Consider the following 26,560-nt stretch of genomic DNA (forward strand, 5'->3'; position numbering starts at 1 on the left):
GATTAACTTAGTCCTTTGTAGACAATGTATAGTTGTGTCTTGTATTTTTATCCATTCAGCCATTCTATGCACGTTGACAAGAGAATTGAATCTATTTACATGCTGGAGGGGAGATGGGTGGGTGGATGGGCTAAATGGGTGATGGGCATTAAAGGAAGGCCCTTGTTGGGATGAGCACTGGGTGTTATATGTAAGTGATGAATCACTAAATTTTACTCCTGAAACCAGTACTACACTACATGCTAACTAACTTGAATTTAAATAAAAATAAACTGTAGAAAAAAATAATAAAGTAATTATTGATAGGTAAGGACTTACTATTGTCATCTTATTATTTTCTGTTTTATAGTTATTTTGTTCTTTTCTTCCTCTCTTGCTATCTTCCTTTATGAATCGATGGTTTTCCTAACAGGTATGCTTTGATTCACCTCTTTTTTTGTGTGTGTATCTACTGTAAGTGCTTGCTTTGTTGTTACAATGAGGTTTACATAAAACACCTTATAGTTACAATAGTCCATTTTATGCTGATAAAAAATTAACTTTGGATACATAAAACTCTCTCTCTCTCATTCTATCCCTCTTTTTGGGAGAGTCTTTCTCCTTCATTTCTAAACCTTCCTGGGTATAGTATTCTTGGTTGACAGTTTTCTTCTTTCAGAACTTTGAAAGAAGAACATCCCACTCTCTCCTGGTCTGCTAGGTTCCTGCTGAGAAATCTTTGAATAGTCTTATGTGGGTTTCCTTGTATATGAGGATTTTTTTCTCTTGCTGCTTTTAATCTTTTCTCTTTGACTTTGATTTTGGAGAATTTTATAATGTATCTTGAAGATCATTTGTGTTAAAATTGTTTGGAAACCAATGAACTTCAAGAAGCTGAAAATTCAAATACCTATCCAGAATTGGAAATTTCTCAGCTGTTATTTTTTTTAAGATTTTATTCATTTATTTGACATAGAGAGACACAGCGAGAGAGGGAACACAAACAGGGGGAGTGGGAGAAAGAGAAGCAGGAGGCTCCCCACTGAGCAGGGAGCTTGATGCGGGGCTCCATCCCAGAACCCTGGGATCATGACCTGAGCCAAAGTCAGACGCTTAACGACTGAGCCACCCAGGCATCCCTGTTATTTCTTTAAATAATCTTTCCTCCCCTTTCTCCCTCTTTTCTTCTTTTGGGACTGCAATATTTTATAGATTGCTTCTCTTAATTTTATCCCATTAACTCCCATAGGCTTTCTTCACTTTTTTAAAATTATTTTTTCTTTGTTTTACTCTGAACAATTTCAAAAGACCTGTCTTTGGCCTCACAAATTCTTTCTTCTGCTTGTTCAAATCTGTTGTTGATGTTCTCCATTGCATTTTTTTTTTTTTTTTTCATTTCATTCATTGTATTCTTCAGCTCTATAATTTCTGTTTGGTTCTTATGATATTTACTCTCTGTTAAATTTCTTGTTTTGTATATTGTTTTCCTGATTTTGTTGAATTGTTTCTCTATGCTTTCTTGTAGCACAATGAGCTTCCTTTAAAAAACTATTTTTGAAATGTTTACTGGAAAAAATTGTGTATCTCCATATCTTTGGGCATCAGTTTCTAAAAAATTGTGTTCCTTTGGTGATGTCATGTTTCCTTAATTTTTCATGTTCCTTGTAGTCTTGAGTTGCTGTCTTTGCATTGGAAAAAGTACTCCCTTCCTCTAGTCTTTATTGACTTGCCTCTTTTTTCTATGCATCTAATCATGTTTTTTTTTTTTTCTTCTCCATGGGTAGTCTGGACCTTTTCTGCTGGACTTTTGAACTTTCACAAAAGCACACTTATCTGTGGGTGACTGTCAAAATCAGTGTTTTTTTAGGGGGAAGACAGTAGAAAATTATTCTGCCATTTTGATGATGTCCTTTAACAGGCAATTTTCAAAGGTGGTAAGTGTCAGAAAGATGAGCGTACTGGGTGCCAACAAATGATATGAAAATATTAGGGAGAAAGTTTGGGAAGTGTTCATTTTGATTTCTCAATTAAGCTTTTTATTTTGAGAGTATTATCGGTTTACATGCAGTTGTAAGAAACAATATAGAGATATACTTTGTAGTCTTTACTCAGTTTCTTCAATGATAACATTTTGCAAAACTGTAGTACAAAATTACAACCAGGATATTAACATTGTTACAGGACACAGAGAAGAGATAGGACATTTCTATATCACAAAATCACTAGTTACTCTTCCATAACCACACTTACTTCTCTCCTGATCTCACCCCCCCCTTAACCATTGGCAACTACTAATCTGTTCACCATTACTAAATGATAATATTTCAAGAATGTTATATAAATGGAGTCATACCATATATAACTTTTGGAGATTGGCTTTTCTCATGCAGCATAATTCCTTGGAGATTCACCCAAGTTGTTCCATATACCAATAGTTGGCTCCTTTTTATTCATGAGTAATATTCCATGGTATGGGTATACCATAATTACTCACCCATTGAAAGACATCTGGGATGGTTCCAGTTTGGGCTATCATGAACAAAGCTGCTATAAACATTTGTTTAGAGTTTTTTTTTTTTTTTTCTCCAAGATTTTATTTAAATTCAAGTTAGTTAACATATAGAGGGTTTTTTTGGTGAAAGTTTTCATTTCTCTGGGACAACTGCCCAGGAGTATAATTGCTGGGTGTATGGTAGTGGTATGTTTTGTGTCTAAGAAACCACCATACTATTTTCCAGAGTGGCTGTACCATTTAGCATTCTCACCAGCAAGGTATAAATGATTCAGTTCCTCTACACCCTTGCCAGTATTCAGTGTTGTCACTATTTTTTATTTTAGCCTTTTTAATAGGTGTGTAGTGATATATCATTGTGGTTTTCATTTGTATTTCTCCAATGATTAATAATGTTGAACATTTTTTCATGTGTTTAATTGTCATCTATATAATCCTCTTCAGTAAAATATCCATCTTTTGCCCATTTTGTAATTTGAGTATGTATTTTTTTTTTATTTACTGCTGAGTTTTGAGAGTTCTTTATATATTCTAGATACTAGTGTTTTTTCAGATATATGGTTTGCAAATATTTTTCCTAGCCAGTAACTTGTCTTTTCATCCTCTTCATATGGTCTTTCATAGAGCAAAAATGTCTATTTTGATGAGGTCCATTGTATCAATTTTTCATTTCATGGTTCAAGCTTTTGGTGTCAAGTCTAAGAACTTCTTTGCCTAGCTCTAGATGCTGAAGATTTTCTCCTTTTTAAAAAAAGTTTTGTAGCTTTAAATTTAAGTCCATTATCCATTCTGAGTTCATTTTTGTAAGGTATGAGTTTAGGTTGAAGTTTATTTTTGGTCTATGGCTGAAGCAGCATTTGTTGAAAAGACAACCCTTCCTCCACTAAATTTCTTTTGCATCTTTATCAAAAATTACTTGGGCATATTGGTGCAGGTCTATTTCTGGCTTCTCTATTCTCTTCCACTAATACAATATGTCTATCCTTCTGCCAGTACCACACTATCTTGGTTATTGTAGCTATATAATTTGTGTTAAAATCAGGATAGACTGAGTACCCCAACTTTACTCTTCTTTTTCAAGATTATTTTAGTTACTTTAGGATATTCATTTGATTTTGAGATAGTCCTATAGCCTCTGGAGATGGGAGCTTTGCTCATGGCCCTAGGGAGCTCCATGATGACAGACTGAAATAGGTTGATAGACCAGGAATTAGTATTCAAATTCCAATAAGTTATACATCAATTCTTAAAACTAAGACAGTGTAAAAGATAAACATAAAGTAGAAAGGCCTTCCTTGGAGCTAGGCTTTGTCCTCTTTGCTTATCTTACAGACAGGCTTCCCCTCCTCCAGAGCAGTAGACTGAGTTAATAAGGTCCTATGGCATTATAGATGGGGTTAGAAGAGAACACTAGAATAATTTCCTAACCAATTACATCTGCATTAGAGAAATCTTAAAAACAATGCTCCCATAACTTCCAGGAAGTGGTCATTGGAAGGGTTAAAGAAACTGGCTTTTGTGGGTATCTGAAAGAATTCCCTTCTTGTTCTTCCCATGTACATAATATCACTATTGAATTCCTAAGTTTGACCATTGTTTCCACATGTGTAGTTACCTTGAGTCTCAAAATATATCAGTCATTACAGTCCTGGACTAGGAGAGTCTTGAAAACTAGAAATAGAAATAATGGAGGGGATTCGTAGGAATTTTGGGAGGTTTGAAACTAAATGAGTTTCTTTGAAAACTTTAGAATTGTTAAAGGTGGAAAGCTGTTCATGTGAACCATTGTTTAGATACTGGGGAATAAGAGAGGACCTGAAAGGAATAGCCTTGTGACTAGACAGGTGGAAAAGGAAACTGACACAAAGGCTTGGTATGAGTGAGCAGGACTGTTTTCTGGTTTATTGCTTTGTGGATGTTCCTTTGCTTTAAGAGTTCATAGTGAAAAAAAAGAACAGCCAGCCTCAGATAGGCTTGAGGGAACCTAAGCTGAGGTAAAGGGGTCCTATCCCATCATGAAGGTCAGTGTGGTGAGGACAGTGGAGGGGATCAGAGTAAGAGAAGTTCAAGCATTAAGAGCCTCCAGGAAACAAGCAAGCCACTAGGACAGTAGCCTTTTTTATAGCCTGAGGACTCCCCGACTGGCTGGGGTTCTGTTCTGCTTATATCTCTACTGAAGGAGCACAGTCTCTCACAGGGTTGCCCTACTCATCCAGACCATATCTTCAATGACATTAACTCCAGATAGCTTTCTAACACTATCTCTCATGTTTCACTCCCGAGAGGTTAGGTGTGATTGCCTTTAATTCCCTATCTGAAGATAATTACATTTCCATGATGAGAGAAAGAGCCAATGAGTGCCTCCCAAGGGCAAGAAACAAAAGCAGTTAAAAGGAAGGCATGTCTAGCCAGAGGGGTCCCAGCTAGGTGCACTGTTTAATTGGAGATCAGATATTCACAGGCACACAGCTTCCTCAGTGGAAAGGAGCTTCATTTGGGAATAATTAAGGGTGCTTTATGTGGCCACTGGAATTTCAGGCAACTTGAATCTAATCATTTTGTATGGTGACTCATTCTGAACCAAATAGACTACTGAGAAAGCAGAGGAAGGGCCTGGGGAAAATGACAGTGGTGGTCAGTAATAGAAGCAGCTGTCAATAATTGAGGTGGGACAAAAAAAGTAAGCTGTTCTTTCCCAGCATAGAGAATCAGCAGAACCCTGAGATGGTGAGGGAAGAACAGTGGACTTGGAATCAAGATGAGTTAAGTTCACAATCACTTCACCCCAAAGATCTTGTTTCCTCATCTGAAAATGAGGCTAATAATGCCTACCTTTTCAGAAGTACCATAAAGATAAAATTAAAGAACTTATATAAAATGACTGGTACTGAAGAGGCTCATGAATAAACAAAGGGTAGTTACTTCCTTTTGTTCAACTAAGCATTTTAATTATGTCTAGCTCATGAAAATGAGAAAATAAAGCTTCATTTCATAATCAAATCGATTCTTAAGGTATTTTCCTCTTTTTTTTTTTTTTTAGAGAGAGAGAGAGAGTGTCAGTGTGGGCACACGAGGGGGGGTGGTGGGAAGGGAGGGGCAGAGGGAGAGGGAGAGAGAATTTTAAGCAAGCTCCACACCCAGTGTGGAGCCCAACACGGGGCTCGATCTCATGACCTGAGCCAAAATCAAGAGTCAGACAACCGACTGAGCCACCAGGCACCCCTATTTTCCTTTTTTAAGTACTTTAGTTTATGGTTCAGAGAAAGAGAATAAATACCTGAATCTTCTGTCTTGGTTCAGTTTGAAGTTCTCTATTCTGATTTGAGACTCCTAACCTTGAAAATGTCCCCAAACAAATGAAAGAAAATTGTATACATATTCCAAATATACTTACTAATAAAAATTACATGTTATTATTGTCTATCTCTCTCTAAATTGTGAATAAAGTTTAGTTTTTCTCTCTCTTTTACTTATGTAAAAATGAAAAGAAATAGAAATTCTATTTTTTCTTGTACCCAAAGAACTATTTTTGGACATAAATACCTTACACTATTTACTCCTAAGCCTTATGTCTTTAAGACCATTTGCCACTTGTCATCAGGGACACCTGGAAACCCAGACACTCCCCATCACCCCAAGTGAACTTCAGCCTGGAAACAAGCCTGGGGATATACAATCACATGGTTTATGGCTTCCCAGTCTCACAAAGAGAGTAAGTGGGGCTGCTGGGGTGGCAGTGGTTAAAGGTAGCTTTACCTTTTTGTTTAGGGACTTTTCTCACAGTCATTGCAGCCTGCCTCTTCTGGTTTTCAGAAATTTCAAAGCCTATAACATAAAAATACATGACTGTTATAAAAAACATAGACCTTTCTTAAATGTACAAATTAGTACAACTTTTCTGAAGGAGTAATTTTGGCAAGATATATCAAAAGTCTTGAAAAGCAAATAAATAAATGGTGAGAACTTGAACAAATATTTAGCTATAACAATGCATTTCATAGTATACAGGGGCAAAAAAAATGAGAACATGAGTTAAGAGGCTGTTAAATGAAGAATGGATGAATAAAGTATGGTGTGAAGTGGAAAAATATTTCACAACCAAAAGCAAAAACATAGACAAGAAAATAATGAGTCAAAAGATAAGAGATTATAATAAGAAAATTTTTTTAAAGAAAAGTTTCAAAAGGAAGAAAAAATCAAATAGCAAAAAGTAATGAAGTAACAGAAATGTCTATTCAAGTCCTTTGTCCATTTTTAAAATTAAGTTATTTGACATTTTGCTATTGAGTTGTAAGAGTTCCTTATATATTTTGGAAATTAACCTCCTATCATATATATCATTTGCAAATATTTTCTCTGATGCCATAGGTTGCCTTTTCATTCTGTTCCTTTGCTGTGCAAAATAATTTTATTTTGCTGTAGTTTTGCTTTGTTGACTGTGCTTCTGGTGTCATATCCAAAAAAATCACTGCCAAGATCAATGCCAAGAAGCTCTTTCCCTATGTTTTCTTCCAGGAGTTTCACAGTTTTGGGTCATACAATTAAGTGTTTGATACATTTTGAGTTAATTTTCATTTATGGTGTAAGATAGGAATTCAATTTCATTCTTTTGCCTGTGGATATCCAGTTTTTCCAGCACAACTTATTGAAGAAACCATCCTTTCCCAGTTGTGCATTCTTGGTACTACTGTCAAACATATGTTGACTGTATATGTGTGGGTTTATTTCTAGGCTCTCTATCCTATTCCATTGGTCTATATCCTGTCTTTATGCCAGTACCATAGTGTTTTAATTAATGTAGCTTTGTAATATATTTTGACATGATACCTCCAGCTTTGTTCTCCTCTCTCAAATATCTTTAGCTATGATGGGTCTTTTGTGGTTCCACATGAATTTTAGGATTGTTATTTCTATTTCAGTAAAAAAAAAATACCACTGGAGTTTTGATAAGATCACATTAAATCTATAGCTGGCATTGGGTAAAAGGGACATTTTAACAATATTAAGTCTATTTATTTATGTGTTCTTTAATTTCTTTCAGCAAGGTTTTATAGTTTTTGGTGTACAAGTCTTTCACCTCCTTGGTTAAGTTTATTCCTAAATATAATCACATCCATTTTGATATGAGTATAATTGGGACTGTTTGCTTAATTTCTTTTTCAGATAGTTCATTGTTAGTGTATAGAAACACAATTGATTTTTGTACGTTGATTTTGTACCCATCAACTCTACTGAATTCATTTATTAAATATAGAAGTTTTTTCTGAGGAGTCTTTAAGGTTTTCTATATATAAAATAATGTCATCTACAAACAGAAATAATTTTACTTCTTCCTCTCCCATTTAGATGCTTTTTATTTTTTTCTTGCCTAATTTTCTCTGGCTGGGACTTCCACTACAATGTCGAATAGAAGTGGTGAAAATGGGCATCCTTTTCTTGTCATTGATCTAAGAGGAAAAGCTTTCAGTTTTTCCCCCTTGAGTATGATGTTAGCCATAGGCCTTTTGATATATGGCCTTTATTATGTTCAGGTAAATTCCTTCTATACAGAGTTTGTTGTGAGTCTTTTTTATCAGGAAAGAAGGATAAATTATGTCAAATCTTTTTCCTACATCTATAGATATGATGATGTGATTTCTATATTTAATTTAATTATATCACATTAATTAATTTGCATATGTTAAGCCATCATTGCAACCCAGGGACAAATCTGACTTGGTTATTGTGTGTGATCCTTTTATTATGCTGCTGAATTCTGTTTGTTGCTGTTTTATCAAAGATTGTTTCATGTGTGTTCATTGGGGATATTGGTCTTTAGTTTTTTGTTGCTTTTTGTTGTTGTTGTTGTTTTGTTTTTGTACTGGAAGACTTAATATTGTTAAAATATCCATTGTGCTGAAGGTCATCTACAAATTCAAAGCAATCCTATCAAGACTCTAGTTCCATTTATACAAGATATGAATAAGTTCTATAGATCTGCTGTATAACACTGAACCTACAATTAATATTGCTATATTATGCACTTAAAAATGTGTTAAGAGCATAGAGCTCATGGTGTTTTTACCACTTAAAAAAACAGGGTAGAGGTCTCCCCACAAAGGAGAAGAAATTCTGCCTCAGCTTTAGCCCATGTATGTGGAGTCCCATCCTTCTCATGATCTTCCTGCCTATAGATGACAGCTTTGGACTATGCCCATGAGTTTGAGCCTGCTCATGATCTTGCATTCTGATTGTCTGCTCCACAGATACTGGAGTTGCTTAGCCAGGTTTTGTAATCACATAAGCCAATTCCTAGAATAAATCTCTTAATAATGCATCTCCTATGAGTTATGCTTCTCAGGTTGAACCCTGACTGATAGAAGGAGTTATAGTTAGATTCTATATTCCTCACTTGGAGAGTTACTTGTGATAAATTAAGTTAAAAAAACAAGTTACAGAGTAATATGTTTGGTATAATTTTTGTAAGTAAAAAAGTTTTTAAAAAATCTTATCTGTATATATGCTTATATGAACATAAGTATGGAAATAGGCACACCACACTTATACTGATTATCTCACATAGCATAGGAGTGATAGAGAAGGGAAAATAATGCTAAACTTTATTAAATTTTGGTATGTGTTTAAATGGTTATTAAGGCCATGTATTCATTTTACCATTAAAAGTGAAAATTAAAAAAAAAAAACAGAAAATTCTGACAAATTTATAAGACAGCCATAAAATAATGATTAAAAATATTAAGTGAGCACTGGAGAGGAAAGACGGCAGAGGAGTAGGGGAACCATTTCAACCGGTCCCCTGAATTTAGCTGGATATCTACCACACCATCCTGAACACCCACAAAATCAGCCTGAGATGTAAGAATATATATCTGGATCTCTACAAGCAGAAAAACACCGCCTGTCACCAGGTAGGAAGGGTGGAGTCATGAATCTTCAGGTAGCTATTGGAAGATAAACAGAAGGGGGAGTGAACTTCCATAAGTTGGCTCCCGGAAAGTGATATAACACTGGAGTGCAAAAGCGTCCTGCTGGGGACCAGGAAAAAACTCGCAGAGCACTAGTGGCCTGGAAAGGGCCTTAGAGCAGGACCCAGATAGGATCCAGGAGATGTGGGTTGCACGGTCGCTCATGGTTTTAGAAGCACAAAGGGCAGGAACATGACCAGGCACCTGGGACGACCTCTGAGAGAATCACTGTGGGCACGGACCACAGGAGGTTGCAGTTTTCAGTGGCGCATACAGAAATGGAGACTGTGTCCCAGGAGGGTTTAGTGAAGAGCGCAGACTTCGATTTCTCCACTCTGGGACAGAGGTTTGGGTGCGGCCATTTTTGCTCTGACTCTTAGAAGAGGTACAGAAAGCCTCCAGAGAACAAAAGCTCAAAAAACCGGTTTCCACTGAGCCAAGCACCCTTCGAGAGGGGGCAGGGCAACTCTGCCCAAGCAGGGTTGCCTGAGAAACAGCGCTGCAGGACTCTCCCCAAGAAGACAGGCTGGAAGAACAAGAGGAGGACAACCCTATGGTCCCCATAAGACTGTAAAATCCCAACACCAGGGGAAAATAGTATTTTGAGCTCCAGGCTTTGCCTCACAGCTTGTTTATTTTTCAGATACAACTCTCGTTTTCTTTTTATTCTTTCCCTTAGCTTCTTCTCTGTTTTTTTCTTTTCACGTTTTTCTCATTTCAACTAGATGTTTAATATACCAACTTAGATTTCATAGTAACTTTTAACTTGTACTTTTTCACACCTATATTTTTTATAGATATATGCTTCATTGTAGTCCTTTTTTCCCTATTCATTCATTCATTCATTACTTGTAGATGTGTGTGTGTGTCTGTGTATATATATACAGACACATAAGTTATACTTTCCCTGTAATTTTGGGAGGTAGTATATCCTCTAACAAACAGACCCAAATACACCCAGGAACAACTGAAAAACCCTAATTTGTCCACACTGAGAGATTATATCCCCCTTTCCCCTCAACCCTTTTTGGAATTTTTTTTTTTATTTTATAAGTTTTACTCGTGTGTTTCATATTGGCTATGTCTTTTTAGTGGTGGCTTCCGACTGCTCCATATTCTCCAAGGGTGCATCTTGCTTGGGTCATGGTTGATATTTTGGAATCTGTACATTCGTTCAACCATCCCTCAACAGAATGATTAGGATGAGGAACTCACAACAAAGAAAAGAACCAGAGACAATGGCCTCTGCTACAGATCTAACGGATATGGACAGAAGCAAGATGTCAGAGGTAGACTTCGGGGTAGCAATTATGAAGTCAATAGCTAGGCTTGAAAAAAGCATTAGTGACAATATAAAATCTCTAAGGGCAGAAATGAGATCTAATCAGGCCAAACGTAAAAATGCTGTGAATGAGATGCAGTCTAAACTGGATACTCTAACAGGCAGGGTAAATAAGGCAGAAGAACGAAATAGTGATCTAGAAGATAGGCTGATAGAAAGGAAGGAAGATGAGGAGGATAGGGATAAGAAACTAGAAGCCCGTGAGATAAGAATTAGAGAGATCAATGATGCCATGAAATGATCCAATGTCAGAATTATTGGGATCCCTGAGGGGGTGGAGAGAGAGGACTAGAAGGTATATTTGAGCAAATCATAGCTGAAAACTACCCTAACCTGGGGAAGGAAACAAGCATTCAAGTCCAAGAGGCAGAGAGGACCCCTCCCAAGATCAATAAATATAGACCAACGCCCCAGCATATAATACTGAAACTTGCAAATCTTAGAGCCAAGGTAGCTATGCTGAGAGCAGCCAGGGGAAAGAGATTTCTTAAGTACAGAGGGAGGAACATCAGAATAACGTCAAACCTGTCCACAGAGACCTGGCAAGCCAAAAAGGGTTGGCAAGGCATATTCAGGGTAATAAATGAGAAGAACATGCAGCCCAGAACACTTTATTCAGCAAGGCTGTACTTCAAAATGGACAGAGAGACAAAGAGCTTCCAAGAATGGCAGAAACTGAAAGAATATGTGACCATCAAGCCAGCCCTGCATGAAATATTAAGGGGGTGTTCTATAAAAGAAGAAAGACCCCAAGAGTAATATAGACCAGAAATTTACAGAGACAATCTATAGAAACAGGGACTTTACAGGCAATATGATGGCAGTAAATTAGTATCTTTCAAAATTAATATCTTTCACTTCCAACGTGAATGGTCTAAATGTTCCCATGAAACGGCACAGTGTTGCAGATTGGATAAAAAAGACAGGATCCATCCATATGCTGATTACAAGAGACTCATTTTGAACCTAAAGAAACCTCCAGATGGAAAGTGAGAGGATGGAGGGCCATTTATCATGCCAATGGACCTCAAAAGAAAGCTGGGGTAGCAATTCTCATATCAGACAGATTTTAACCAAAGGCTGTAGTAACAGATATAGAGGGGCACTATATCATACTTAAAGGGTTTTTCCAACAAGAAAATCTAACAATGGTAAATATCTATGCCTCCAACATGGGAGCAGCCAACTACATAAGCCAACTGTTAACCAAAATAAAGAATCATATTGATAATAATACATTAATAGTAGGAGACATCAATACTCCACTGTCAGCAATGGACAAATCATCTAAGCAGAAGATCAACAAAGGAACAAGAGCTTTGAAGGAAACATTGGACTAGATGTTCTTTGTAGATATATAAAGAACATTCCATCCTAAAAGAACAGAATACTCATTCTTCTCGAGTGTACACAGAACTTTCTCCAGAATAGATCACATACTGGGTCACAAATCAGGTCTGAACTGATACCAAAAGATTAAGATTATTCCCTGCATATTTTCAGACCACAATGCATTGAAACGGGAACTCAGCCACAAGGAAAAATTTGAAAGGAACGCAAACACGTAGAGGTTAAAAAGCATCCTGCTAAAGAATGAATGGGTCAACCAGGAAATTAAAGAACTTAAACAAATCATGCAAACCAAAGCAAATGAAAACACATCGGTCCAAAACCTATGGGATAATGCAAAGGTGGTCCTTAGAGGGACATAGCATAGCCATCCAAGGCTCTCTCAAAAAGTTAGAAAAATCAAATGCACAAGCTAACCTTACAGCTAAAGGATCTGGAGAAAGAACAGCAAATAAAGCCCAGACCAAGCAGGAGAAGAGAAATAATAAAGATTAGAGCAGAAATCAATGAAATAGAAACTAGAAGAACAATAGAACAGATCGATGAAACTAGAAGATGTTTCTTTGAAAGAATTAAAGTTGATAAACCTCTGGCCAGACTTATCCAAAAGAAAAGAGAAAGGACCCAAATTAATAAAATCATGAATGAAAGTGGAGAGATCACGACCAATACCAAGGAAATAGAGACAATTATTAGAACTTACTACCAGCAGCTATATGCCAACACACTAGGCCATCTGGAAGAAATGGATGCATTCCTGGAAACTTATCAACCACCAAGCCTGAAACAGGAAGAAATAGACAATCTGAACAGACCAATAACCAGTAAGGAAATTGAAGCAGTAATCAAAAACTTCTGAAAAAACAAGAGTCGAGGGCCAGATGGCTTCCCAGGGGAATTCGACCAAACATTTAAAGAAGAAATCATGTCTATTCTACTGAACCTGTTCCAAAAAATAGAAATGGAAGGAAAACATCCAAACTCAGTCTATGAGGCCAGCATTACCCTGATCCCCAAACCAGGCAAAGACCCCATCAAAAAGGAGAATTACAGACCAATATCCTCAATGAACATGGATGTCAAAATACTCAACAAGATCCTAGCCAATAGCATCCAAGAGTACATTAAAAGAATTATCCATCACGACCAGGTAGCATTTATTCCTTGGATGCAAGGGTGGTTCAACATTCACAAAACAATCAGCGTGATAGAGCACATTAATAAAAGAAAAGACAAGTACCATATGATCCTCTCAATTGATGTATAAAAAGGATTTGACAAAATACAGAATCCTTTCCTGATTAAAAGACTTCAGAGTGTAGGGATAGAGGGAACATTCCTCAGTTTCATAAAAACCATGTATGAAAAGCCTACACTGAACATCATTCTCAATGAGGAAAAGCTGAGAGCTTTGCCTTAAGGTCAGGAACACAACAGGGATGCCCACTCTCACCACTATTGCTCAATGTAGTACTAGAAGTCCTAGCATCAGCAATCAGAAAATAAAAAGAAATAAAAGGCATTCAAATTGGCAAAGAAGAAGTCCAAATCTCTCTTCGCAGATGACACCATACTTTATATGGAAAACCCAAAAGACTCTACCCGCAAATTACTAGAACTCATACAGCAATTCAGCAATATGGCAGGATACAAAAATCAATGCACAGATATCAGTTGCTTTTTGATACATTAACAATGTAAGTGTAGAAAGAGAAATTAAGGAATTGATTCCATTTACAATAGCACCAAAAACCATAAGATACCTAGCAATAAATCTAACCAAAGAGGTAAAGCACCTGTACTCTAGAAACTACAGAACACTTATGAAAGAAATTGAGGAAGACACAAAAAGATGGAAAAACATTCCACACTCATGGACTGGAAGAACAAACATTGTTAAAATGTCTATGCTGCATAGAGCAATCTACATTTTCAATGCTATCCGTATCAAAATACCATTGGCATTTTTCAAAGAGCTGGAACAAACAATCCTAAAATTTGTATGGAATCAGAAAAGACCCTGAATCACCAAGGAATGTTGAAAAAGCAAAACAAACCTGGGGGCATCATGTTACTTGACTTCATGCTATATTACAAAGCTATGATCACCAAGACACCATGGTATTGGCACAAAAACAGACATATAGATCAATGGAACAGATTGGAGACTCCAGAAATGGACCCTCAACTCTATGGTCAACTAATCTTTGTGAAATAGGAAAAAATATCCAATGCAAAAAAGACAGTCTCTTTAATAAGTGGTGCTGGGAAAATTGGACAGCCACATGCAGAAGAATGAAACTGGACCACTGTCTCATACCATCCACAAAGATAAACTCCAAATGGATGAAGACCTCAATGTGAGACAGGAATCCATCAAAATCCTAGAGGAGAACATAGGCAGTAACCTCTTTGACATGGGCCACAGCAACTTCTTTCAAGACACGTCTCCAAAGGCAAGGGAAACAAAAGCAAAAATGAACTTTTGGGACTTCATAGAAATAAAAAGCTTGTGTTCAGCAAAAGAAACAGTCAATAAAACTAAGAGGCAACCCACAGAATGGGAAAAGATACTTGCAAATGACCTTACAGATAAAGGGATGATATCCAAGATCTATAAAGAACTTCTCAAACTCAACACCCAAAAAACAAATAATCCAGTCAAAAAATGGGCAGAATACATGAACAGACACTTCTCAAAGAAGAAATACAAATGGCTAACAGACATATGAAAAAATGTTCAATATCACTAGCCATCAAGGAAATTCAAATCAAAACCACAATGAGATACCATCTTTCACCAGCTAGAATGGCAAAAATTAACAAGGCAGGAAACAACAAATGTTTGCAAGAAGGTGGAGAAAGGGGAACCCTCTTACACTGTTGATGGAAAGGCAAACTGGTACAGCCACTTTGGAAAACAGTATGGAGTTTCCTCAAGATGTTAAATATGCAGCTACCCAATGATGCAGCAGTTGCACTACTAGGTATTCACCCCAAAGATACACATGTAGTGAAAAGAACGGCCACCTGCATCCCAATGTTCATAGCAGCAATGTCCACTATAGCCAAACTGTGGAAGGAGCTGAGATGCTCTTCCAAAGATGAATGGATAAAGAAGATGTGGTACATATATACAATGTAATGTTTCTCAGCCATCAGAAAGGATGAATACCCACCATTCACACTGACATGAATGGAACTGGAGGGGATTATGCTAAGTGAAATAAGTCAAGCAGAGAAAGACAATTATCATATGGTTTCACTCATATGTGGAACATAAGGCATAGCACAGAAGAGCTTAGGGGAAGGGAGGGAACCTACAGGGGGGAATCAGAGTGGGATACAAATCATGAGGGACTATGGACTCCGGGAAATAAACTGAGGGTTTCATAGGGGAGGGGCATAGGGTGATGGGGTCGCCGGGTGATGTGTATTAATGAGGGCATGTGTTGGGGTGAGCACTGGGTGTTTTAGGCAACTAATGAATCATTGAACACTATATCAAAAACTAATGATGTAATATATGGTGGCTAACTGAACATAATTTAAAAAATATTAAGTGATTTAGGGTATAGAAATGCAACTGACATCTGTGCAATGATTTTATATCCTGCCCCTTTGCTGAATTCCTGTATGAGTTCTAGCAATTTTTTGGTGGAGTCTTTTGGGTTTTCTACATAGAGTACCATAAGTTTGACTTCTTTTTTGTCAATTTGGATGCTTTTTATTTCTTTATGTTTTCTGATTGCTGAGGCTAGGACTTTCAGTACTCTGCTGAACAGCAGTGGTGAGAGTGGACATCCCTTTCATGTTCCTGACCTTAGGGGAAAGCGCTCATTTTTTTTTCCCCAATGAGGATGATATTGACTTTTCTTCATAAATGGCTTTTATGATATTGAGGTATTTTCCCTCTATCCCTACCCTGTAGAGAGTTTTAATCAAGAAAGGATACTGGAGTGGTGGGGGGTGTGAGGGATGGGGTGGCTGGGTGATAGACATTGTGGAGGGTATGTGCTATGGTGAGCACTGTGAATTGTGTACGACTGTTGAATCACAGACCTGTACCTCTGAAACAAATAATACATTATATGTTAAAAAAAAAAAAAAAAAAGAAGAAGAAGAAGAAGATAGCAGGAGGGGAAGAATGAAGGGGGGAAATCGGAGGGGGAGACGAACCATGAGAGACGATGGACTCTGAGAAACAAACTGAGGGTTCTAGAGGGGAGGGGGCTGGGGGGATGGGTTAGCCTGGTGATGGGTATTAAAGAGAGCACGTACTGAATGGAGCACTGGGTGTTATACACAAACAATGAATCATGGAACACTACATCAAGAACTAATGATGTAATGTATGGGGATTAACATAATAATAAAAAAAATTAAAAAAAAGAAAGGATACTGTATTTTGTCAAATGCTTTTTCTGTATCAATTGAGAGGATCATATGGTTCTTGTCTTTACTTCTATTAATGTGGTATATCACACTGATTGATAGGCAGATGTTGAACCACTGCTGCAACCCAGGAGTAAATCCCACTTGGTCATGGTGAATAATCCTTTTAATGTACTCTTGGATCCTATTAGGTACTATATCTTGGTGAGAATTTTGGCATCCATGTTCATCAGGGATATTGTTCTGTAATTCTCATTTTTCAGAAGAAAGAGTAATTAAAGAATTGATCCCATTTACAATTGCACCAAAAACCAAAAGATACCTGGGAATAAACCTAACCAAAGAGATAAGGATGTGTACTCTGAAAACTATAGAACACTTATGAAAGAAATTGAGGAAGACACAAAGAAATGAAAAAAACATTCCATGCTCATGGATTGGAAGAACATGCCTATGCTATCCAAAGCAATCTAAACATCCAATGCAATCCCCACCAAAATACCATCAGTAATTTTCACAGAGCTATAATAAACAATCCTAAAAATTGTATGGAACCAGAAAAGACTCCAAATATCCAAAGGAATGTCGAAAAAGAAAACCAAAGCTGGTGACAACCAATTCCAGACTTCAAGCTATAATCATCAAATCAGTATGGTACTGGCACAAAAACAGACACATAGATCTATGGCACAGAATAGAGAACCCAGAAATGGACCCTCAACTCTAAGGTCAACTAATCTTCAACAAAGCAGGAAAGACTATCCAATGGAAAAAGAACAGTCTTTACAACAAATGGTGTTGGGAAAATTGGATAGCCACATGCAGAAGAATGAAACTGGACCATTTTCTTACACCATACACAAAACAAACTCAAAATGGATGAATGACCTAAATGTGAGAAAGGAATCCATCAAAATCCTAGAGGAGAACACAGGCAGCAACCTCTTTGACCTCAGCCATAGCAACTTCTTGCTAGAGATGTCTTCAAAGCCAAGGGAAACAAAAGCACAAATGACCTCTTGGGACTTCATCAAGATAAAAAGCTTCTGCACAGCAAAGGAAACAGTTGATAAAACCAAAAGACAACCTACAGAATGGGAGAAGATATTTGCAAATGTCTTATCAGATAAAGAGCTTGTATCCAAGGTCTATAAAGAAGTTATTAAATTCAACACCCAAAAAACAAAAAATCTAGCTAAGAAATGGGCAGAAGACATGAACAGACATGTCTCCAAAGAAGACATACAAATGGCCAAAAGACACATGAAAAAATGCTGCATATCCCTTGGCATCAGGGAAATACAAATCAATACCCCAATGAGATACCATATCACACCAGTCAGACTGGTAAAATTAACAACTGAGGAAGCAACAAATGTTGGTGAGAAGGTGGAGAAAGGGGAACCTTCTTATACTGTTGGTGGGAATGCAAGCTGGTACAGCCATTCTGGGAAACTATATAGAGGTTCCTCAAGAAGTTAAAAATAGAACTACCTTACAACCTAGCAATTGCACTACTAGATATTTATCCAAAAGATATAAATTTAGTGATTTGAAGGGGCACCCCAATGTTTATAGCAGCAATGTCCACAATAGCCCAACTATGGAAAGAGCCCAAATGTCCATCAACAGATGAATGGATAAAGAAGATGTGGTATGTATGTATGTATGAATGATATGGATGGAAATAGAGGATATTATTGTAAGTGAAATATGTCAGAGGAAGACAAACACATATGATTTCACTCATATGTGGAATTTACAAAACAAAACAGATGAACATAGGGGAAGGGAGGGAAACATAAAATGAGATGAAATTAGAGAGGGAGACAAACCATAAGAGACCCTTAATTATAGGAAACAATCTGAGGATGGGGGGATGGGGTAACAGGGTGATGGGCATTAAGGAGGGCACATGATGTAATTAGCACTGGTTGTTATATGCCACTGATGAATCACTGAACCCTACCTCTGAAACTAGTAATACACTATATATTAATTAATTGAATTTAAATAAAATAACAAAAATTTTAAAAAATGATTTAGGGAAATGTTAATGGTATGATTTTAAGTGTAAAATGAGCATATAAATTTAGAACTGTTCATCATAGAGAGATAGAGGTTGGGGGGAGACATAAAGATAGTCAGCCATCTTAGTCTTAGTATTTTATTTATACACAAAAGAACAGGAAGGAAATATATAAAATATTTACAAAAGTTATCTCTCTCTGGGTAGGATGTTTTTATGTGATTTTTAGTTTTCTCTTGTATTTTTCTGTGTTTTTCTCCAAAATTGCCTACAATAAAAGTGCTATTATTATAATTAGAAAAAAAATAATGTTTTAGAAAAGATAACAGGTTTGTCAGAAAGTAATTTCTGTAGCTCCATCCATGTCATTGCAAATGACAAGTTTTCGTTATTTTTTATGGCTGAGTAATATTCCATTTTGTGTGTGTGTGTGTGTGTGTGTGTGTGTGTGTGTACTACATTGTGGATGGAGCTAAAGCGTATTAAGCTAAGTGAAATAAATCAGAGAAAGACAAATACCATATGATTGCATTCATATGTGGAATTTAAGAAACAAAACAAATGATCATAGGGGGATAAAAGAGAGAAGGAAACAAAAAGAGACCTTTTAACTATAGAGATCAAAGCAATTGTTACCAGAGGGGAGATGGTCTGGTGGAGGGGTTAAATAGGTGATGGGATTAAGGAGTAGAGTTGTTGTGATGAGCATACAGTGTTGTGTATAGGTGTGGAATCACTAAATTGTACACCTGAAATTAATATTGCACTGTATGTTAACTAACTGGAATTTAAATTAAAACTTTAAACAAAATTTTAAAAAAGAATGTAATTTCTGGAAGCTTTTTTATTAGAAGCAGATTTTTCAAGTTACAGGTTAAGTTACAAGTTACACAGGGCATTGTGTAGGAAATATAACACTGGAACCAGACAGAATGGTGGGGATCTTCTAGTTGATCTAGGGTCTGCATAAAGCACATTAAGACAATACCTTTAATAGGTCTAACAACCTAGGTGGTATCAGAGGCTGCTGCTGCTTGCCACTGAGAGAAGAAGCCCAGTAGCATTTCTGTACCACTCTACATCATGTCCAATTGCAGTGCTCATATGCTAAAAGCTATTTGGCTTCAATGGGACTCAAAGTGAATTATTAATGTGCACTCTACCCAAAACCTGAGGAGAGAACTAGGATTAGACTAAGTAGTGTCTTTCTGATCATCCTTCCTTATCTCTGAACCATTTAAATCCCCAACACTGAAGGAGAGAAGAATCCATTTGCACCAGGACTCAATGGGTAGGCCCATTTTTCTAGAGGCAGTTTCTACCAGCTTGAGCATACATGTGTTTTAATATAAAATTCTACTCTCATTAAGAGTGGGGCAAAAACATTTGCAACGACGTGGATGGAACTGGAGGGTATTATGCTGAGCGAAATAAGTCAAACAGAGAAAGACATGTATCATATGACCTCACTGATATGAGGAATTCTTAATCTCAGGAAACAAACTGAGGGTTGCTGGAGTGGGGGGTGGGGTGGGAGGGATGGGGTGACTGGGTGATGGACACTGGGGAGGGTATGTGTTCTGGTAAGCGCTGTGAATTGTGCAAGACTGTTGAATCTCAGATCTGTACCTCTGAAACAAATAATGTAATATATGTTAAGAAAAAAAAAAAAGAAGGTAGCAGGAGGAGAAGAATGAAGGGGGGAAATCAGAGGGGTAGACGAACCATGAGAGACGATGGACTCTGAAAAACGAACTGAGGGTTCTAGAGGGGAGGGGCGTGGGAGGATGGGTTAGCCTGGTGATGGGTATTGAGGAGGGCACGTTCTGCATGGAGCACTGGGTGTTATGCACAAACAATGAATCATGGAACACCATATCTAAAACTAATGATGTAATGTATGGGGATTAACATAACAATAAAACATTTAAAAAAAAAAAGAGTGGGGCAAAAACAGAAACTGTGTCTTCTCAAGGAATTACAAAGCCTGGCTGTTTGGTATTTTTATGCTAGAATGGCAGGACCATGAGCAAGAGACCAGATAGTACTTTGTAAACCACAAAGCTATAGTCAATGGCACCTAAATCCCACAGTTCGAAAGCAGCATGAAAAATCTCTCTGCTAGTTATATACCCTCTGGAAAAGGGGAACAACCTATTTAAAGCCAAAAAAATTATGGTTTAGTGTGACTGAATCATGCAAGTGATCATGGTTTTAGACCCAGTTATATTTTCTACAATTTATTTTAAAATGTTTTCATACAGAAAGCGTGATATATACATGTGCATTAATTTTAATCTATGCTCTAGGGGCATTTAGTTAACATCTGAAGTGCCTTAATCAGGCATACACACTCAAGAGGTGATTTGTTAACACATTAAACACTCAGAAGTCCTTGCTCCAGAGACCACTACTCCCAGCAGTTCAGTCACTTTAATGCAGGTGGCCTAATTAGCCTAACACATGTTAAAAATAAATTTTCATTGGTAAAATGAATGTTATTCAAATGTGAACTAGTCACAAATGTCTTACAGGCTCTTTAGCCCTCACAAGACCTGGGTATAAAAATCCAGTGAGTCCTATAGCTTTTACCCTTCAGAAGGAAGCCTTAAGCTCAAGATTGAAAACAGGTGCTATGTCTTGTTCCCCATCAGAGGATTTTGTCACCAGACTCTAACTAGAAAGTTAGTTGAAGCCTGTTGCTATAATATCACCAACTCTTCCTTGACTAACCTCTTCACAGAAGATGCTGCCATGTATCTAAGAACAAAACTGGGACTTCACTGAGATTACAGAACAGGTTGTATGACTGCTTTTGTGTTTGTTTGTTAATAAATGTTTGTATGTTTGGGAGAATTGAGACTGAGGTTTGCTTCCAGTGTAATAGTCTTATCTAGTCATGAGACTGTAAGGGAGGCCAAATTATAACTCTCACTTAACTCTGACTAGAAGAAACTACTGATATCTGCCACAAAGGACCTAATAATAGGAAACCACCAAAATGGATTAGGTCAGTTTGCAACAGAAATCTTCCCTCTGCTTCTAGAAAAATGAAAACTAATTCAAATCCTCTATGTTCTTCATAGCCATATTCTTCTTTCTCCTCTCAGGTTACTTACCAATTTTTTCATCTTCCTGTACCATTTTCCTCTCTTCTCTGAAAGCCCTGAGCCAGCGTATCTTCTCCTCCAGCTTTTTGGCAAAGAATAGATGTACCTCCTCAGTCTCCTTGTTGTGAAGCTTGAAGGCATTTTTCATGCTGACATTAAAGTCATCATCTCTGCCATCTTCAATGTCAACTACCTCATATTTATCCATGTCAATGCGGCCTTTGTAGTACAGGATGTCTCTTCGGATCAGGTCCTAGGTAGGAAGGAAGAAAAGGCTTTTAACTGGAGGTATGTGGACAGTAGGTACCATGAAAGTTGGCTCATGGGCACAGCAGGACACTAAGACTGCCATTGTTTTGGAGTACCAAATAGGGGTTGGTTTGGTCAAATGTAGGCAGGTTAGCTTAGCAGTATGACATTGATAGTTTGGTTAACTAGATGCTCTTAGAGAAAGCCTTTGTCCTACATCCAAGGGCTCTGTCTCAGACCCCAGCATCAATCCTTACGTGTGTTTGTAAGACACATATATGGGGAGTAAGCACACAAGCATTGCGAGCATGGGCCTTTTCTTTTCTAAAATATTTGCAAGCCTTCCAGAAGTATGAAATAAGCTGGATGTTTGCCTGGGGTGTACCTGGGAATTCAAGCAGGCTAAGGAGACCTGCATATCAGAGTGGAGATGAGTGGTAATAGTAGCAAGGTGGCCACAGGCTGCTGGCCAGGAAGGATTACATAGAAAGGGTTGAACACTTAGCATTCTGGGGAATTTTGGAGAAGGCCTAGTCTGGCAGGAGAAGGGTGGGTAAGAGTGAATAAAAAGCTTCATATATTGACTGAATGAATCTCACAAATCTTACTGCATGAGAAAAATAAAAGTTGTAGATGGATACAAACTGTATATTGCCTATCTTTTATTATTGTTTTACTCTCTGCTATATAGAATTGGATTAATATTTTCAGTCCATGAGACACTCATCATTAGTCCACACAAGGTGCTCTTATTTCTCTATTTACTTACTTACTTTTAATAATACACTAAGTTTTGGTGAACCTGCCACCCAATTTAAAAGCTATGATGCTGAACAGACATTTCTCCAAAGAAGACATACAAATGGCTAATAGACACATGAAAAAAAAAAAAATGCTCAACATCACTTGGGTATCAGGGAAATAAAGATCAAAACCACAATGAGATACCACATCACACCAGTCAGAATGACTAAAATTAACAAGTCCGGAAACAAAAAATGTTGGTGAGGATGTGGAGAAAGGGAAACCCTCTTACACTGCTGGTGGGAATGCAAGCTGGTACAGCCACTCTGGAAAACAGTATGGAGGTTTCTCAAAAGGTTAAATATAGAGCTACCCTATGACCTAGCAATTACACTACTAGCTATTTACCCAAAGGATATAAACATAGTGATCTGAAGGGGCACCTGCACCCCAATGTTTATAGCAGCAATGTCCACAATAGCCAAACTATGGAAAGAGCTGAGATGTCCATCAACAGATGAATGAATAAAGAAGATATGGTGTGTACACACACACACACAATGGAATATTCCTCAGCCATCAAAAAAAATCTTAACCATTTACATCGACGTGGATGGAACTAGAGGATACTATGCTAAGCAAAATAGGTCAATCAGAGAAAGATAATTATCATATGATTTCACTCATGTGGAATTTAACAAAACAGAGGATCATAGGGGAAGGGAGGGAAAAATAAAATAAGATAAAATCAGGGAGGGGGACAAACCATAAAAGACTTTTAACTATAGGGAACAATCTGAGGGTTGCTGAAGGGGAGGTGGGTGGGGGTATGGGGTAACTGGGTGATGGGCATTAAGGAGGGCACATGATGTAATTAGCACTGGGTGTTATATGCCACTGATGAATCACTGAACTCTACCTCTGAAATTAATAATATACTATATGTTAATTAATTGAATTTAAATAAAATATTAAAAATTAAAAAAATTTTTAAAAAAGCTATGATGCCACAGCAAACTAAAATCCCATGCTCATCACGCCCCTGGTTTCTTTTCTGTACAGTTTTATCTCATCTCTATCCCACTTATATGAGGTTTAAAAACCTACAAAGAAATGCCACATAATATTTAGGTATGCATACACATGTATAGAAATTATACAAAAATATGATAATGACACATGCCAAATTCAAGAGAGTACAGAGAGGAGAATGGGAAGATGGAAGGAAGGAAAAGAAAGGGAAGGAGCAGAGAGGGAGAGGAGGAAGAATGTATTTGTAATGAATTATTTCTTTTTTTTTCTTAAAGATTTTATTTATTTATTTGACAGACAGAGAGAGACAGCGAGAGAGGGAACACAAGCAGGGGTAGTGGGAGAGGGAGAAGCAGGTTGCCTGCTGAGCAAGGAGCCTGATACAGGGCTTGATCCCAGACCCTGGGATCATGACCTGAGCCTAAGGCAGACACTTAATGACTGAGCCACCCAGGCGCCCCTGTAATGAATTATTTCTTAAGTTGGATAGTAAGTACATAAGTACCCATTATATAATTTATGTATCTTTTTGAATGTCAAATATTTTATGAATTAAAAAAAAAAAACAGAGGGATGGATGAAATGACCTGTGGACCTGTGGAATGTAAGGTCTGATTAAGTAACTATCTCTCAGAGTGGTCTTTCAGCCCCTCCTCCTCTTAGCACTGCCTTCGACTCCCCCCGCCCCGGAGGGCACATTGTAGAGAGCAAAATGGAGTCTCTCATGTCAAGCAGGGGCCTGTGTCATGCAATGATGCAAGTAGTTAAAGGTACTTCAGCTATAAGATATCGCTGGGACCAGCATCAGCTGACGCCCCAGAACTGATAACGAGCAGAACCAGAGGAGGTCTGCAGGGACCCTGGACCAATTAAATCCCTTTAAAAAGGGGAGGATTTTTGCAGCAAACTGTCAGACTCTTCAGACATGACCTCTCTATGTCTGACCACTTAAAAAAGGCAACTGCCACTGAACGCTGTGCCAGATTGATCTCTGAATAGAACCAAGATCCTTCACTGCTTGAACATAATAAGCAGTAAGTGCTGAGAGCTGACCAAGACCAGACTGAGGCCTTATCTCAACTGCACACCCACAGACTGACTTCCTATATCCCTTCTGTTATCTTATTTGTTGTGTAGTTTGTCTTATGTCCTGCTCTGTGTGCTGTGTAAGAAGCCAAGTTTAATCATATGGTGAAATGTCATTGGGTTTGGAATCCTGAACCTGCTTTAGAACTGTGATTAACTTTGCTTTATGACTGAATAAAGCTGACACTGTGGAAAGACACAACTCATGTGTGCACCTTCATAGCATGCCCATGACAAACATCATGTCTCGGGACATGTGGTATGGCTAAGTCTGGCCAAGAAGGTCCCATGAGCCCTGTCCTGACAGATGTCTTCTACTAGCCAAATCATTCTGACCAACTCTCCCTCCTCTCTGCTTATATTTGGCCTTTTAGACAATTTGACAGAATCAGAAATGCTCATTAATTTTTATTAACATTATACAGTTTGGTTAAACTATTCCCATTCTGCTGAATTGCCTTGCATGCCTCACTTCTAAGTTGCAGGCTACCTGCAAAGAATTTGCCTTTGCAATCCTAATTCTTCACACTGTATGGTAAACTGGGCTTTTTGGTATGTCTGGGGAAGGCTGTCTTTAAAAATTCCCAACATAGCTCTGTCAATCTCAAAGTCCAAGGCTGTGAAATATGGGTGTTGTTGAATTGATTTGCAAAAAAACAACCTCTACATGTTCTTTTCCCTCCCATAATAATTGTGCATATAAATAGGCTGTGCTGAGTACAGATGGGTTCTGATCTGTTGGGTGCTCCTGGCATCAAGTTCACAGGAGAGGAAAAGGTCAGCTATACAGAAGGGGCCAATGTTGCTCCAGGCCTAATTCAGACCCTGGGCTCCTTTTACCATGTTCAAAATGGACAAGCTCAATCTTGGCCAAAAGGATGGGGCAGGTCCCATGCACTGACTTCCACAATCCTCAGGAATACTTTGTGAGACATGTGGATAAAAAGTGTGCCCTGTCAGTCCAATATAACCACAAAAGCAGGACAAGCTAAGGAGAATGGATTGATATGATCTAGTTTGATCTCATAAAGGCCTGAAACCTGCCTTAAAATACTTAATACAAATACTCATAGACCTGGGAAGCCAGATCTGGCCACACAGCTAATAGGTGGGTACCCACCTGACTAGAATAGGCAGGCTTAACTCCCACTATTCCTTTTTTTTTTATGTTATGTTAATCACCATTCATTACATCATTAGTTTTCGATGTAGTGTTCCATGATTCACTGTTTGCATATAACACCCAGTGCTCCATGCAGTACGTGCCCTCTTTAATACCCATCACCAGGCTAACCCATCCCCCCAACCCCTCCCCTCTAGAACCCTCAGTTTGTATCTCAGAGTCCATAGTCTCTCATGGTTCGTCTTCCCCTCCGATTTCCCCCACTTCATTTTTCCCTTCCTGTTATCGTCTTCATTTTTTTTTAACATATAATGTATTATTTGTTGCCGAGGTACAGGTCTGTGATTCAACAGTCTTGCACAATTCACAGTGCTCACCATAGCACATACCCTCCCCAATGTCTATCACCCAGCCAACCCATCCCTCCCATCCCCGACCACTCCAGCAACCCTCAGTTTGTTCCCCGAGATTAAGAATTCCTCATATTGGGGCGCCTGGATGGCTCAGTCGTTAAGCGGCTGCCTTCGGCTCAGGTCGTGATCCCAGGATCCTGGAATCGAGCCCCGCATTGGGCTCCCTGCTTCTCCCTCTCCCACTCCCCCTGCATGTGTTCCTTCTCTCGCTGTGTCTGTCAAATAAATAAA

General features: G+C 38.0%; 1 protein-coding gene across 14 annotated transcripts in view; it reads right to left on the reverse strand.

The window, feature by feature from the left end:
• ARHGEF9 (Cdc42 guanine nucleotide exchange factor 9) overlaps nt 1–26,560 on the reverse strand; it is a 242,450-nt gene that overhangs the window by 16,264 nt on the left and 199,626 nt on the right. For all 14 annotated transcript variants that reach the window (XM_032398229.1, XM_032398228.1, XM_032398234.1 and 11 more), the window contains 2 exons: nt 21,692–21,935; nt 6,248–6,316 (listed from right to left, as the gene is read on the reverse strand). In XM_032398229.1, the coding sequence (XP_032254120.1) occupies nt 6,248–6,316; nt 21,692–21,935 (313 nt within the window). The remainder of the gene's footprint in view (nt 1–6,247; nt 6,317–21,691; nt 21,936–26,560) is intronic.

The sequence above is a fragment of the Phoca vitulina genome, unplaced genomic scaffold (genome assembly GCF_004348235.1).
Source record: "Phoca vitulina isolate PV1807 unplaced genomic scaffold, GSC_HSeal_1.0 scaffold112, whole genome shotgun sequence".
In the NCBI taxonomy this organism is placed as follows: Eukaryota; Metazoa; Chordata; class Mammalia; order Carnivora; family Phocidae; genus Phoca; species Phoca vitulina.